The sequence below is a fragment of the Myotis davidii genome, unplaced genomic scaffold, assembly GCF_000327345.1.
Source record: "Myotis davidii unplaced genomic scaffold, ASM32734v1 scaffold1241, whole genome shotgun sequence".
Classification (NCBI taxonomy): Eukaryota; Metazoa; Chordata; class Mammalia; order Chiroptera; family Vespertilionidae; genus Myotis; species Myotis davidii.
The window spans coordinates 200,299-216,612 of NW_006291022.1; the positions used below are offsets into that span (position 1 = coordinate 200,299).

General features: G+C 39.7%; 1 protein-coding gene across 1 annotated transcript in view; it reads left to right on the plus strand.

The window, feature by feature from the left end:
• Positions 1-10,672, plus strand: part of TAF7L (TATA-box binding protein associated factor 7 like) — a 14,976-nt gene extending 4,304 nt beyond the window's left edge. Inside the window, exons 3-11 of the mRNA XM_006764279.2 lie at positions 967-1,100; positions 2,590-2,716; positions 2,965-3,020; positions 5,619-5,660; positions 6,714-6,786; positions 7,749-7,862; positions 8,524-8,808; positions 9,101-9,213; positions 10,533-10,672. Coding sequence (XP_006764342.1) covers positions 967-1,100; positions 2,590-2,716; positions 2,965-3,020; positions 5,619-5,660; positions 6,714-6,786; positions 7,749-7,862; positions 8,524-8,808; positions 9,101-9,213; positions 10,533-10,631 — 1,043 coding nt within the window. The 3' untranslated portion in view covers positions 10,632-10,672. The remainder of the gene's footprint in view (positions 1-966; positions 1,101-2,589; positions 2,717-2,964; positions 3,021-5,618; positions 5,661-6,713; positions 6,787-7,748; positions 7,863-8,523; positions 8,809-9,100; positions 9,214-10,532) is intronic.
• Positions 10,673-16,314: the final 5,642 nt, after the last annotated feature.

Sequence of the window (16,314 nt, forward strand, 5' to 3'; positions counted from 1 at the left end):
TCAGATGACCAGCATAGCTCTCTTTAGTCTTCGTGGATCTTCCTGTGCCTGGATGAGACCACAGTGAAAGATCCAGAGGCAAACTAAGCCTTTATTTTATAGTCAGAGGTAAACAAGGTAGTGGTTACCATAGTTATACTGTTCTTGTGAATTTCACTTGTTTTGGCCACTTCCTGCACCTCCCTCAGCCCATTAGCTTCCCAGATAAGATCTAGGGAGCCTTATAAGGTCAAGCCTAATTATGCTAAGAGGACTGTGCCCTCTAAGCTGGGACTTGTTTGTGACTTTGCCAACAGGTCAGTCCGAGGCTTAACCCTATAGCGGCTCCCCACAACGGTCCTGCCCAGTGCTCCCACCTTCTGCTGGCGCCGGCCCCGTTAGCACCCGCTGCTGGTGCCAGTGCTGCTACTTGCACCTGCTGCCAGCGCCTGGCACTGGCCCTGATTGCTCGGCACCATCAGAGGGTGTGAGTAGTGGCTGCCAGCCCTGATCACCACTGAGGGCTACTCCACATCCCCCTACTCCTGAGGGGCAATTGGGGCAGCAGCTGCCACTCGCACCCACTGATGGCGCTGGCCCTGCTCGCACCCACTGCTGGTGCCGGCCCTATTCGCTCTGTGCCATCATTGGATGCAAGCGGGGCTCATGTCTTCAGCGTGTGAGAGTGGCGGTGGAGGGAGCGGGGCTGCCAGCTGACAGGATACCAGGGGCCATGATGGGAGGGACCGGGTCGGGTGAGGAGGATGGGCTGAGACCTGCCCCTGTGCCCACTGCAGCCTTGCTGCCCACGGTTCCTTTTAAGGTGCAGGAATTTGTGCATTGGGCCCCTAGTTCTAGCATAATGAGAAATAGTAGACTTCACTGAAAGACTAGTTTATCCCACACACATCTTAGTTATTCAAACCCTAGGAAGTTTAAGAGTACATTGGGAAGATGTCAACTTTAATCTTTCCTGCTTCTCTTTAGCTGATGGACGTCATGCAGCTGTTGAGGTGAAAGATGTCTCACTAACTGCTAAGGTGGTTGACTTGCCTTGCGTTATTGGAAGTCTGAAGACTCTTGACAATAAAATGTTTTATAAAACGGCAGATATTTCCCAGGTATGGATGAGTTTTCTTAGTCTCCTAGCTCTCACATCCTTCCAGGAATCCCTTTCTCCCTCCTTTTCTCTCCTTGTTTTTATGTATTGATTTGAGAGAGAAACATTAATTTGTTGTTCCACATATTTATGCATTCATTCATTGGTTGATTCTTGTATGTGCCCTGACCAAGGATTGAACCTACAACCTTGGCATATTGGGATAACACTCTAACCAACTGAGCTGCCCAGTCAGGGCCCTTTTCTATTTCTTTCAGTGCTTCTTTACACTTGTGAATGGCTGCTTGTCATTTCTAATTCCCAGCTCAACTGTACAGAAATACAATGGCATGTTCTGGTTTAGTGTTTTATTCATAACTTTTCACTATTTTATTTTATCCAAGTAGCTTTTAGAGCTCCCTGTTTGCCATCTCTAGTGATTTTAATTATTTGAAATACTAGAGGCACAGTGCATGGATTCATGCACTGGTGGGGTCCCTTGGGCTGGGCCATGCCCCCTCTCAATCTGGGACTTCTCGGGGGATGTCAGAGAGTGGGTGTCAGCCTAATCCCCTCAGGCCAGGCCAAGGGACCCCACCGGCTGGAGGAATGTCACTCACTCTGCAGATGAGCACCAGGCCCATTTCAGCCCGATCCCCACAGGCCTGGCCAAGGGACCCCACCAGTGCACGAATCCATGCACCGGGCCTCTAGTATGCATATAAGATCTTTGGTTAATCTCTTCATGCCCTCCCCCCTCCCACTTCTCTCTGAGATTCATCAGTCTGTTCCATGTGTCCATGGCTATGCGTTGAGCGTCTGCCCCCCTGGTGATCTTGCAAGTCATAGCTACCAGTCAAACAGTCCAATGGTCAATGGTCGGATGGTTGCTTAGGCTTTTATATATCTAGATATGAACATCTGGGATTTCTTCTGAACTCTCTGATAAAACAGTATGCTTTTAACTGTTGAGATTTACGCTGATTCTTATCATCTCTTGTTTTTTTGTTTTCTTTCTAAATCAAAATGCTAGGATATATCTGTTTTAACCATATTTCTTCTACAGTGTTAAACACTCAAGCTAAAAAATACCCACTCAAAGTCCACATACAGATTCCACATGCCAAGACACAGAGAGAATGAATATGAATGTATGTAATACTTGGTTTTCTGGAAATGTCAAGTAACATTGTCCTTACTTCTATGCTCTAGGACAGGGGTCCTCAAACTACGGCCCATGGGCCACATGCAAATACAAATATTGTATTTGTTCCTGTTTTGTTTTTTTTACTTCAAAATAAGATATATGCAGTGTGCATAGGAATTTGTTAATAGTTTTTTTTAAAACTATAGTCCAGCCCTCCAATGGTCTGAGGGACAGTGAACTGGCCCGCTGTTTAAAAAGTTTGAGGACCCCTGCTCTAGGACTTCTGGTGGTAAGAATGATCATGATTCATTACTAACCCAAGGTTTGTGTCCATAGTCAACATCTTTGTTTTTGTTAAATGTAGATGCTTGTGTGCACTGAGGATTGTGGTCTCCACTCTCCTCCGGAAGAAGCAGTTACCTCTACTGATCTTAAAGAAATCAAGAAAAAGGAAAAGGAGAGACGGAAAAAATATGGCTGGAAGCATGGCAGTAAGTCACCAGCCCTTTTGCTCATTGTGGCTGACTACATTTATCTGTTGAATCCTAATTACTTGTGAACCAGAGACCCATTTACCACACTTGGGTGTTTGGTTCATTAGGCATCCAGACATTCTTTAAGGAAAGAGTCATATAATCAGCCAGTAGTTTAGAACATGACATTTCTCCTTATAAAATTCAGATAGATATGTGACTACCATTAATATTATATATGTTTCACTATGTTAAATTTATTTTAGTTACTCCACCACTTAAGAATGTCAGAAAGAAAAGGTTCCGCAAAACAAGAAGAAAGGTTAGTTGCATGCTATTTCTGTGCCTACTGGGTGGATTGGGAAAGGATTATTAGCAGGGTGTGGGGGAGGGGAAAAGACATGATTGGGGATTAATTGTTCATTCATTTATATGTTCGATAAACATTTATTGAATGTGAGCTAAATGCCACTGTGTGCTAGCAATTGGGAATATATAGTGAACAAAATACCAACCTGATCCTTGAGGTTATAGGCTAGTCCTTTAGGTATCTGGTTGTGTCTTGAATTTGAAACTTCTGCTAATGCTTTTAGTTTTCAATTACAAGATTTAGTTTTAAAGTGAACCCATGCAGAACCTGAGATTTGGGAATTGTGGTTATATTCCTAACCTTACCTCAGATTTTTAGAACCATGAGCAAGCTACTGGTGTATTGTAGTTTGGTTTTATTTTTTTAATTAAACTGTTTTTATTTTTAAATAATTGTAGAGTCACGTGCAGTTGTAAGAAAAAAAGGGAGTTACCATGTACACTTTACCCAGTTTCCCCATTATAACTTTTTCTTTGCAAAATTATAGTACAATATCACAAAGAAGAAATTGACATTATTACAATTCACTAATCTTATTTAGATTTCTCCAGTTTTACTTCTACTCCTCTGTGTGTGTTAGTTGTCTGCAGTTTTATACTATATAAACCTACACAGTCAAGATACTAAAAAGTTCTGACACCATAAGAATCCCTCATCTTGCCATTTTATAGTCACACTCACCTCCCACCTACCTTATACCCCTAGTCTCTAACCCCTGGCAATCATTAACATGTTCTATAATTTTGTCATTTTGAGAATGTTATATAAATGGAAACCTACAATATATAACATTTAAGATAGGCATTTTTCCACTCAGCATAGTTTCCTTAATATCTGTGCAAGTTGTTGCATGTATCAATAGTTCATTCCCTTTTATTGCTGAGTAATTTCATGGTATGAATGTACCACAGTTTAACTGTTCACCCATTGAAGAACATCTGGGTTGTTTCCAGTTTTTGATAATTATAAGTAAAGCTGTGAACAGGTTTTTGTGTGAACATAGCATCCGTTACTTTGGGATCAATGACCAGGAGTGCAATTGTTGGGTCATATGGTAGTTGCATGTTTAATTGTATAAGAAACTGCCAGACTGTTTTCCAGAGTGGCTGTACCGTTTTACATTCCCACCAGCAATGTACCAGTATGTGTGAACTACCTTCTCTATATCCTCACCAGCATTAGGTGTTGTCACTATTTTTTATTTTAGCCATTCTGATAGATGTGTAGCGATCTCCTTGTGATATTAATTTGCATTTCCCTGATGACTAATGATGTTGAACATTCTCTTGTTTGCGTATTTGCTGTCTACTTAATCCACTTCAGTCAAATGTCTGTTCATGCCTTTCACCCATTTTCTAAATTGATTTTTTAAATTGTTGAGTTTTGAGAGTTATGATCTAAATATTAGGGTGTTTTTGGGGGGTCAGATATCTGGTTTGCAATATTTTTTCCCAGTCTGTAGCTGGTCTTTCATCTTCTTCATAGGATCTTTCAAAGACCAAAAGTTGTTGTTTTTTTTAAATGAGGTCCAATTTATTGATTTTTCTCGTTAAGGGTCTTGCTTTTTGTGTCAAGCCAAAAAACTTTTTGCACAGTCCAGATCCTCAAGATTTTTTTCTATATATTTTTTTCTAAAAAGTTTGGATTTTACATTTAATTCTACAATTTGTTTTGGAGTTAATTTTCGTAAGAGGTATAAGGTTTAGTTCAAGGTTTTTTTGTTTTGTTGTTGTTGTTTGTTTGTTTGTTTTTGCCTTTACTTGTCCAATTGCTTCAGCACCATTTGTTAAAAAGCCTATCCCTCCTCTATTGTATTTCTTTTATACCGTTGTCAAAAATTGGTTGGGTATATTTGTGTGAGTCTTTTTCTGGGTTCCTTGTTCTGTTGTATTAATCAATGTGTTGATCCTTCCATTGATATCACATGTAGTTATATAATGTCTTGAAATCAAGATGACTGTTCTCACTTTTTTTTTCTTTGTCAAGATTGTTTTAACCTTTTAGACAGCCTGTACCTTTCCATATAAATTTTAGAATAAGCCCAGCCAGTGTGGCACAGTTGGTTAAGTGTCGTCCCATGCACCAAAGGTCACTGGTTTGATTCCGTCAGGGCACATGCCAAGGTTTTGGGCTGGATGCCAGTGGGGGGTGTTCAGGAGGCAGCCAGTTGTTTCTCATTAATGTTTCTCTCTCTCTCTCTCTCTCTCTCTCTCCCTTCCTTCTTGTCTAAAACCAATTTAAAAACATATTTTTAAAAGATTACATATTACATTTTAGAATAAGTTTGTCTATGTCTATAGAAAAGTCTTGTTGGAATTTTGATAAGGAATTGCATCAAACCTATAGATTAATCTGAGGAGAATTTACATCTTTACTAGTCTTTCAATCTTTGAACATGGCTGCCTTGGCTTTTATATTGTCAGTCTACAGCATTCATTGAATGCCTACTAAATGTAAACCTAAGTTAAGAATAGTTTTAGACTCTTTAAGCCTTAGTGAAGTATGACAATCGTACTATAACTTCATTGTTTATTATATTTTATTTTATAGCTGGTTGATTTCAAACAAGTCAAAGAAGTCAGCTTTACTGAGGTGGCAGTCATAATATAACCTTATTGTTTGCCCTTAGTATGTTTTATTTCATAGCTTATTAATTTCAAACAGATAAAAAAATCATAAAAGCTACTTTCAAGCCTTCTCACCACTAAACCTCACTCCCACACAAACACTGAAGTTGATTCATTGAAAAATGAATTCATTGTTTAATGTCTGATAACTCCTACAGGAAAAGATATAGTTTGGCCAGTGACCCCTTGTATTCTAATCAGCCTTTTTTCTCTGATATTTATTTAAAATGCCATTTTTTATAAGTCAGGGCTCACTTTTTACCAGCAGTTGTTTGCAATCACTATCCCCCCTCAAAGTTCTAATTTCTATCTGTGGCATGACAAATCGGTTGCTGTGGAGATGATTATCTAAAACTGGTTTAAGGGAGAACACATAGCTAAGACCCATCTTTTAATAGGAAAATATATAAATAATAAAGATGTGGGGAAGTGGAATCTGGGAATTTGGATTTTAAACTAAATTACTTCTAAATAACAAATAAGGAATTATAGTTCTTTGCCAGTGTGGGTCAAGGCAAGTAATTAAAAATTGAGGCCTAAGGGTTGCACCTCTGAAACAGGTCTTTAACATAGAGTTGCAGGTTAAAAAGATTAAATGTCTCAAGAAATTTGATTGGGAAAAAGAATAAGCTTAACATACACAAATCTAGAACCTGGTCAAGATTCCTTCGTAGCCCTAGCTGGTTTGTCTCAGTGGATAGAGTGTCAGCCTGCTGACTGAAGGGTCCAGGGTTTGATTCCAGTCAAGGGCACATGCAGGTGTGCAGGAGGCAGCCGATCCATGTTTCTCTCTCATCATTGATATTTCTATCCCTCCCTCTCCCTTTCTCTCTGAAATAAATAAAAATATATTTAAAAAAGATTCCTTCATGAATAGCATTACTTAAAGTATAAATTTGGATGGATATCTTAAAGAGGGTTAATTATTTGAATTTGTATGTAGAAAAGGGCTTTCCTGGAAAATACAGGGTGTTAAATGATATTACTAATATTCCTCCTACCCCCCACTTTGGTACAGGGCACTGACTCTCCTGATTCAGAAAAGGAAGTGAAAAGACTGCTGTACTCTGATGCTGAAGCTGTCAGTGTCCGTATCCTTTTGTATTAAACTAGGGGCCCAGTGCACGGATTCATGCACTTTGACAGGAACTGTGGGCCGTGAGGCTGCAGTGGGCACAGGGACAGGCCTCAGCCCATCCTCCACACCCCTTTCTGGCCCCTCCCACCACGGCCCCTGGTTCCCTGTCTGCCAGCAGCCCCTCTCCTGCTGCTGCTGCTCCCATGCGCTGAGGGCACTGGCCCCACTCGCACCCACTGCTGGCGCAAAGCAATTGGGGCTGGCACCAGCAGCAGGTGCAAGCGGCAGCTGCCAGACTCAATCACTCCTCAGGAGCAGGGGGAGATGGAAAAGCCCTGAGGGTTGATCAGGGCCGGCAGCCACTGCTCACACCCACTCAATGGAATCACAGTGTGTGGGAACAAAGAATTTTCAGTAACTACCAGAGGCTCGCCCCGATGACAGCGGTTGGTGCCCTGTCTTGGTTTGGCGCTCCCACTCACCTGCTCCACCAGTTCACCACGGCCAAAGCCCGCCATGTTCTGTGCTCTGCCGCCTGTTGCTGATGCCTGCCATGTTCTGCGCATGCCCCCTGGTGGTCAGCACACGTCATAGCGACTGGTTGTTCAGTTCTGCTGTTTGGTTTATTTGCATATTAGGGTTTTATATATATAGATATGATATGTGTAGTCTGTTCCATTCCATATGTACTTGCTGACAAGCCCTCACTTCTGGTACTTATGTGCTGATTTTGATGTATAGAACTTAAGATTTTTGGAAATGTTACTTTCTAGCTAGGAACAGTGAATTCATAAAATAAAATTTTATTTACCAGTACTTGTGTAATTCAATATAATGCACTTCTCCATACTAGGAATCTGGATAGAAAGGCCTAAAGTTGGATTAAAATAAATAGCACTTTCTGCAGAGAGCCTCTTCTCTTTCAATGGCATCCTCTCCTTTCTTTCTGCTTTTTTCCTTGACCGCCCCTTTCAGGATGGGAAGTAATTGCTGAAGGTGAAACCAAGGAAATTGAAAGTAAAGGCTCTGTTCCAAGCTTTGAGATGTCCCCAGGAACAAGTGGCTATAAGCGGGGTGATAGCTCACCAGGTATTTTAATAAAGGCAAAAAACAGGAGCTTCAGAGAGGGTAGGTGATGATGCTGTGCAAGACTACTCTCTATAGACTTACAGGCCAATTACAGGAGAAGGATGACTTTGCCCTTCTTTCTGCTTATTGGTCACTCAGTACTTTGTGGGTTTTTGATTGCGGTTCTAATCTCTCATCAATCTATGGTATTAAAATTTCTATGGGCCCTTAGATTCTCTAAATATCTTGATCATTTAATACATGAATGAATGTTACATTGTTTTATATTTCCTGTCCTTGTTTTTTTGAAGGGACTAATATTCCTACAAGAAAAATTACTTATAAAATTCATTGGTTAGCCCAGCTGGCATGGCTCAGTCTTGAGCATCAACCTATGAATGAGGAGGTCACGGTTTGATTCCTGGTCAGGCCTTATGCCTGGGTTTCAGACTTGATCCCCAATAGGGGGTGTGCAAGAGGCAGCCAATCATTGAGTCTCTCATCATTGATGTTTCTATCTCTTTCCCCATCTCCTTTCCTCTCTGAAATCAATAAAAATATATTTTAAAAAATTCATTGATTGCCCAGTAAATTTGAGGTGAAGAAGTACAATGGCAGCTGGAATGGAAGTCAGTTGAAAAGTTTCAGGTAGTTTCACCTTTTTCTTGCTTAAAACCAATAGAATATCATATGCTTCGGAGGATACTCAATGATTCTAGCAATAGCAGTGATGATGAGGAGGAAAAGGATAAGTACCGGGACGAGGACGAGGACGAGGAGGAGGAGGAAGAGGAGGAGGATGATGATGATGATGATGATGATGATGATGATGATGAAGAAGAAGAATTTTACTATGAGGATAATGAAGAGGCGGAACAGTATTATGAAGAGAATATGGAAAGGGAGCTACAGGCCAAGTTAATTGAATTTGGCCAGTGTAAGACAAAGGAAGGAATCAGTTTAATAGGTAAGTTAGAAGAAAAAACAAAGGGGTGAGACAGAATGGGTGGCAGTGCCTAAGATTGACTCTAAACATACATTAGTTGTAAGGCTAAGTTTGAAAGGGTACTGCTCAGATGCGTAGTGGACTTTTATATTTTTTCTTTATTATATAGGATTTATTTGGAAAATGTGGGCATGGACGCCCATACATGCAGGCATATACCCCTTAGACATAGTGGACTTTTAGTTGATTTGGATTTCAATCCATTATTTTAGGCTGTGTTTAGATACATAAAATTTCTGTCTATCTCTGTTAGTCGTAGAAATTCGGAAGCATATTCATTACATGGAGAAAAAGATCCAAGAGATTCAGTGCAGAGCACAAAGACAAAAGAATCTCATCAAGAAAGTGGAAAACCTGACACTGAAGGTAAATTCTTGTTGGCTGGTATAAAGATATCTTGGTATCTTACTTTTAAAATCCCATCTTGGGTTTCCACTCATGTCTTCCCTGAGCAGCATTCTTGTTCACTCATGAAGCTAAACAACCTCTTAGAGCCCCCTAATAATAGCTCTACTTCCTTTTATCTGAGTAATTTTGATAATGTCACATAAGCATTTTTTGGAAGGAGCCAGGAGACTTGAAATAATAATTTCCAATATTGAGCATTTCCTATGTGAAAGGCACAGAAAGAACTTAACATTTTACATGTATCATCTCATTTCATCCTTACATCCCTGAAATATAGGTACTGTTACTATTCCCATTTTATAGATAAGGATTTTAAATTCAAAGTGGTTAAGTAACTTTCCAAGGACCACAGAAAGCGGTAGGACATAGGATGAACCCTGTTGTTTGTACTAAAATGTATTCATTGCAGTGAAAGAGAATTAACTAAATTTGTTTTTAAATTTTATTATGCATCTTTGAATAAGAGTCAATATCTTGATTTATTTTTATTAATACACATTTCAACTAAAAGAAAATGTATGTTTATGCCATGTTTGCTTTCCTGTTTATAGAGAGGGAATTCTGAAGCATGTTGAATGACCAAGTGACATAATAGATGTGAACACTTTGAAAGATACAGATATATGGTATTGTTGTTGCATGCAGCATAGTTAGGAATAGTAATATTCTGACCTAGTGCAGGGAAATGGAGGCATTCATTAACACCAAATTCCAAGCCAGCTTTTTATTTTTTATTTTATTTTTTAAAAATATATTTTGTTGATTTTTTTCAGAGAGGAAGGGAGAGGGATAGAGAGTTAGAAACATCGATGAGAGAGAAACATCGATCAGCCGCCTCCTGCACATCTCCCACCAGGGATGTGCCCACAACCCAGGTACATGCCCTTGACCGGAATCGAACCTGGGACCCTTGAGTCCATAGGCCAATGCTCTATCCACTGAGCCAAACCGTTAGGGCCCAAGCCAGCTTTTTAAAAATAGTTCACCACAATCAAAGGATTTGTGCTAACTAGAACAATGTAACATGAGGCATTTCTAACCTTTATTTCAGGACAAGAAAAAATGCTACATAGGGTATATAAAATCAAATTGATGGTCTTGTAGTTAGGGGGTGCAGTTTTTATACTCTAAATCTTTTAAAAAGAGTACTCCTTTGTTATGACTGACAGTTTTCTTACATATCAAACTATTTGCCAAACTGTTTGCCTCCCTTGGCTCTTCTTCTTCTTTTTTTTTTCCAGACTCAGCATGCATTATTTACACAATTTGTTTTTCAGAATCATTTATACTCTGTGCTGGAGCAGCTTGAGTTACAGAAAAAACAAAAAAATGAGCAGGTAAGAAATGTGTTTTCAAATCAATCAGAAAATATTTGATACAAATAATACCCCACCCAACCCTCCATCTCATTTCTGACTGTTCTTTTTTGTCATTGTTATTAATCCTCACTGAGGATATTTTTTCAGTTGATTTCTAGAGAGTGGGAGAGAGGGAGGGGAAGAGAGAGAGAGAGAGAGGAGAGAGAAACATTGATGTGAGAGAGACATATCGATTGGTTGTCTCATACATGCACCCTGGGAATGTAATCTGCAACTCGGGTATGTGCCCTTGACTGGGAATCAAACCCCAACCCTTCATTGTGCAGTTGACGCTCTAATCACTGAGCAACACTGGTCAGGGCTCTTTTCTTATTTTTAATCCTCACCTGAGAGTATGCCTTCATTGATTTTAGAGAGAGAAAAAGGGAGGGAGAGAGAGAGAGAGAGAGATCAATGAGAGAGAGAGAGAGAGAGAGAGAGAGAGAGAGACATTGATGTGAGAGAGAAACATTAATTGGCTGCGTCCCATATGTGCCCCATCTGGGGATTGAACTTGAACTGGGTATGTGCCCTGACCAGGATGAACCCAAGACCCTTTGGTGCACAGAATGATGCTCCCACCAACTGAGCCAGGGTTTGGCTGTTCGAACAGTAGTGGTCAAATCTTCTAAATGAGGGTAGCAGGTTGGAATAAGGTTTTGTGAAAATTCACTCATTCAGCGGATATTAAGTGGAATGTGTATTAAGTGAAATGTTCTGGATATACAGTGTTTTTATAAATTTTATTCTTCAATTACAGTTTACATTCAATATTATTTTGTATTAGTTTCAGGTGTACACCATAGTGGTTAGACAATTAAATAATTTACAAAGTGTTCTCCTTGATATTTCCAGTACCCACCTGGCACCATACGTAGTTATTAGAATACTAGAGGCCCGATGCATGAAATTCATGCAAGAGTAGGCCTTCCTTCCCCCAGCTGCTGGCACCAGCTTCCCTCCGGCACTGGGGACCCAGGCTTCCCTCACAGCCCCGGCTTCGTCCTGAAGGTCGTCTGGTCTAATTAACATACTATGCTTTGATTATTATAGAGTACTGACTACATTCCCTATGCTTTACTTTACATCCCCATGGGTATTTTGTAACTACCAATCTGTACTTCTTAATCCCTTCACCTTGAATAAGACATACAATACTTGTCCTCATGGAGCTAACAGTGTAGCAGGGAAGGTTGACAGTAAACAAATTATACAAACTTAAAGGTGCAAATAATGCCCTAACTGGTTTGGCTCAGTGGATACAGCATCAGCCTGAGGACTGAAGGGTCCCAGGTGCAATTCCAGTTAAGGGTATGTACCTCGGTTGTAGGCCTGATCCCTGGCTCCAGGTCAGGGGGCATGCTGGAGGCAACCAATCAATGTATCTCTCTCACATTGATGTTTCTCTCTCTGTCTCTCCCCATCCCTTCTACTCTCTCTAAAAAAAAATCAATGGGAAAAATATCCTTGGTTGAGGATTAACAAAACAAAACAAAACAAAACAACAAAAAAAGAAGAGGGTGCAGATCGTGAAGAAGTGCTGTGAAGGAAAAAAAAGTCAATGGTGCTCTTTGAATAAAGAGAGTCCTGATTTAATTGGGGTGTGTGTGTGTAATGATCAGCCTTTCTGAGGAAGTTATGCTTAGGTTGAGATCTGATGGATAAGTCCAGGCTAAGGGGATGAAGAGCTTTTTGGATGGAGCATATGCCAGGTCCTACATTTGGAAAGAACTTAGCCTCTTTGAGGACCTCGGGAGTATTCAAAACAAGGAAGAGAGTGACAACATAAGGTTGGAGAAATAGGCTGATGCCATATTGTCTGGTCCCTTGCAGGCCATGATAATGAGGATGGATTTTAGTCCTAAGTGCAATTAGAAGCCCTTGAAGAGTTTTAAGCAGGAGACTAACATTTAATTTAAAAGATCACTCTGATTCTTATATGGAGAATGTATTATAGGAGGGAAGGACTAGAAGAAGGAGGCCAGTAAAGAGGCTGTGTGGTAGTATTATGAGATGGTGGTAACTTGGACTAAGGTGCGGGCAATGGAAAGTGTGTATGTGTGTGTGTGTGTGTGTGTGTGTGTGTATAAAATTTTAACTGCCATATAAATGTTTTATAACAGCTTTATTGAGATATATAATTCATATACCATACAATTCACCCATTTATTTATTTATTTATTTATTTTTACCATCTCTTTTTTTAAATGGAACTCAAAACGAATACTTTATAGGAGTCAGAGAAAAATACTGCTGCTTAGAGGCTTCAAGAAATTGGCATCATGTATAAATACACGCTACAGATACACAGATCCCCCTGATAAAGCCCTTTACCACGCAATGTCCTTTGCTCTGCAAACTATATAGAGGAAAATTTTAACTGCATAAATGAATTTAAGTGTCTGACTATGTTGTAGGACAAAAATGGAGTAAAATTAAACATTATCATTCTCTTAACTATAAGAGGATACCATCACTTTCTTATTTAGCAGCAGTAGAAATACATCCATGTTGTTTTTTTAATTCACTGATTTAAATTGTACAATTCAATGGCTTTTAGTACATTCACAGAGTTGTGCAGCCATCACCACAATCAATCTTAGAACATTTTCACTATCCTCAAAAGAAACCTGTATCCATTAACATTCACTTCTCATTTCTTCTGAATGACGCCTATGCTTCACCTCTAGGCAACTACTAATCTACTTCCTACTAGTTTACTTTGCCTATTCTGGCTATTTCATATAAGAAGAAAGATATATATTCTTTTGTGTCTCATTTATTTCACTTAGCATAATGTTTTGAAGGTTAATCCATGCTGCAGCATGTATTAGTACTTTATTTCATTTTATGGCTGAATAATATTCTATTGTACCGATATACCGCATTTTGTTTATCCATTTATCTATCAATGGACATTTGGGTTGTTTCCACATATTAGCTCTCACTAAATAATGCTGCTATGAACATTCATATATGAGTGAATACTTTTTAAAGGTAGAATTGATGGGACCTAAGTCAATTACTGGGTATTGAAGGAGAAGAAGTATTAAGGATGCATGCCAGATATCTAACTTGAATAACTATTATTTAAAGTCATAATAGAGTGAGCAGAGTGGAAATATCAGGGCAGTGTGTGATAAGTGAGGGTCAAGTAGCTATATAGAAAATATATGCTGACTCCAGCCCTATACTTTTGAGGGTAACAATTTTAAAGAGATTGGAGATCATATTATGATAATGGCCTTAACATGGGAGTCTTAAGGTAGAGATGATGCTGTCCCCCATCCGCATCCAACAAGGCCGGGGGAATTCTTATGTTCTGTATCTTCCCTTCCTCTTAGTAAATCACTTATCCAAGTACTGCTTATAAACAGTCATATGAACGGTTAATGCCAAGATTGCTTTAGCACCCCTTAAACATCTTTGTTTTCATCAACATAAGTAGTTAATATTGGGGAGTGCTATTTTCAACATAGAAAGATACCTATAAACTTTATTCACTCAGAGCCCTTTATGTTAATTCATTTATTTAATGTAGATTTATTGGGTGCTTATTTAAGCTAGATTCTGCAGAGAACTACAAAATGCTTACAACACAGTTTCTGCCTCCAGGGGGGAAGAAATCATGAGAAGGATAGGAGTTTAAAGGACTGCAAGCTCACTACTGTCTACTGAGATTAGGGAAGACTTTATGGAGAGATGGTGTTGGACTGGGGCCTTAAAATGTGGGTCGGATTTTAATAAGGAGATAGAGAAAGGAGGGCATTCTGTATAGAAAGTAGCATGTACAAAATGGCTTGGGGGTATTGATGCCAGGCAAAAGAGTTTAGATTTTTGATATAGGTCATAATGAGCCACCAAAGCTTTTTTTTTTTTAACCTGGGGAGTAGTAATTCAGGAGGATTTCTCTTCCAGTAATATAGGGGAGAAATTAGAGTGGGGAAAGACTAGAGGAAGATGTAAGAGATAGAAGGAATCAGAACTTAACAATTGACTTAAAGGACAATAAGGGGGAGAAAGAGGAGTTCAAAGCCTGGGTAACCAGAAAATGGTGTGCCATTAATACAAATGAAAACAACAGGAAGATATTATTGGGGGTGGAGGATGGAGAAGATGATTAGTTGAGTTGGAAGCACTCTAAAATGGTAGAGTGGAGAGTGGCTCACGCATAGAAATGATCACTGAAGCTGTGGGGATAGATGAGTTAGCCAGGTTGACTGCTCAGCAAGATGTCTGAACCTATGGGGAAAGCTACCTTTAGGAGGCGGTGGGTGAAGCAAGAGCCCACAAAAGAGAAAATTGGACCAGTCAGTGGTTGTAATCATGGTCAGCATCTAAGTGAAAAAGGCCTCTAAATTACTGCAGGTGGCAATTTAAGTTTCAGTAGATGGTGTGCAGCATAGGATCATTTCACAATGCTCCATTCTTTTCATTTCACAGAATGAAAAGCCACATTGGAATGTAGTGAACTAAATTGAATAATATTCAAAAACCATTTTTGTTCCACGGACAGTATATTTCTGAGTGTTATTAGTCACTTTGCCATTTCAAGTAAAAAAAAAAAAATAAATCCTACATCACAAAAGTTTCAGGGCTTCTGACTTAGAATGCATTAGGATAAGAACATCACAAGCTCCTAACTGGTCAGGACTCTGAACCAGTTTCCAAGTGTCTCTTAATGTGGCAAGAAGCAGCAGCTAAGGCCCGGTATAAAACCTACTGTATTCAATGAATCAAGAGGCTCTCCCAACTGTCTTACCTTCTGACTCTTTGAATATGACTACAGTAATCCCATCTCCATTACTCCCACACTGAGCTATGATCTCTGTATACTCTTCCCAGAAGTACAAATTCTTAACAGCAAGCATATTTAACTTTTCAGTATATTCAATTTTAAAGCTTCCTTTTACAAATTTGTCAAAATAAAGGACAATATCATGGCTGCAGCATTGTGCATGTATTCTTTTTGTTTGTTGATCCTCACTGAGGATATTTTTTTCTTTAATTTTTAGAGTGGGTAAAAGGGAGGAAGGAAGGGAGGGAGGGAGGCAGGGCAGGAGGGAGAAACATCGATGTGAGTGTCACACAATTGGTTGCCTCCTGCATGCACCCCGAGATCCAACCTGCAACCCAGGTACATGCCCTTGAAACCCAAGTATGTGCCGTTGACTTGGAATCAAACCTTCAACCCTTCGGTGCCCAGGTCAACACCCTAACCACTGACAAACACCAACCAGGGTTCTGTACACATTCTTTTTTTGTTTTTTTGTGTGTGTTTTTTGTTTGTTTATTAATCCTCACCTGAGGATATTTTTCCATTGATTTTTTTTTTGAAGAGTGGAAGAGAGAGGGAAAGACAGAGAGAAACGTCAATGTGAGAGAAACACATCAATTGGTTGCCTCCTGCATGTGCCCTGACCAGGGCCCAGGCTGGGAGGAGCCTGCAACCAAGGTACATGCCCTGGACCGAACCAAACCTGGGACCTTTTGGTCTGCAGGCCAACACTCTATCCACTGAGACAACCTGGCTAGGGTTGTACACATTCTTGACTGTGGCATTGTTCTTTGGAACATCACAACATTAACATACCATATAAATGTTAAATTACAGTTCTTTTTTGGTTCATATAAGTAAATTCTAGATCAAGTAGTGGAACTTGATGATTTTTTCATGTTTTTCTGCCTCTCTCTACAGATA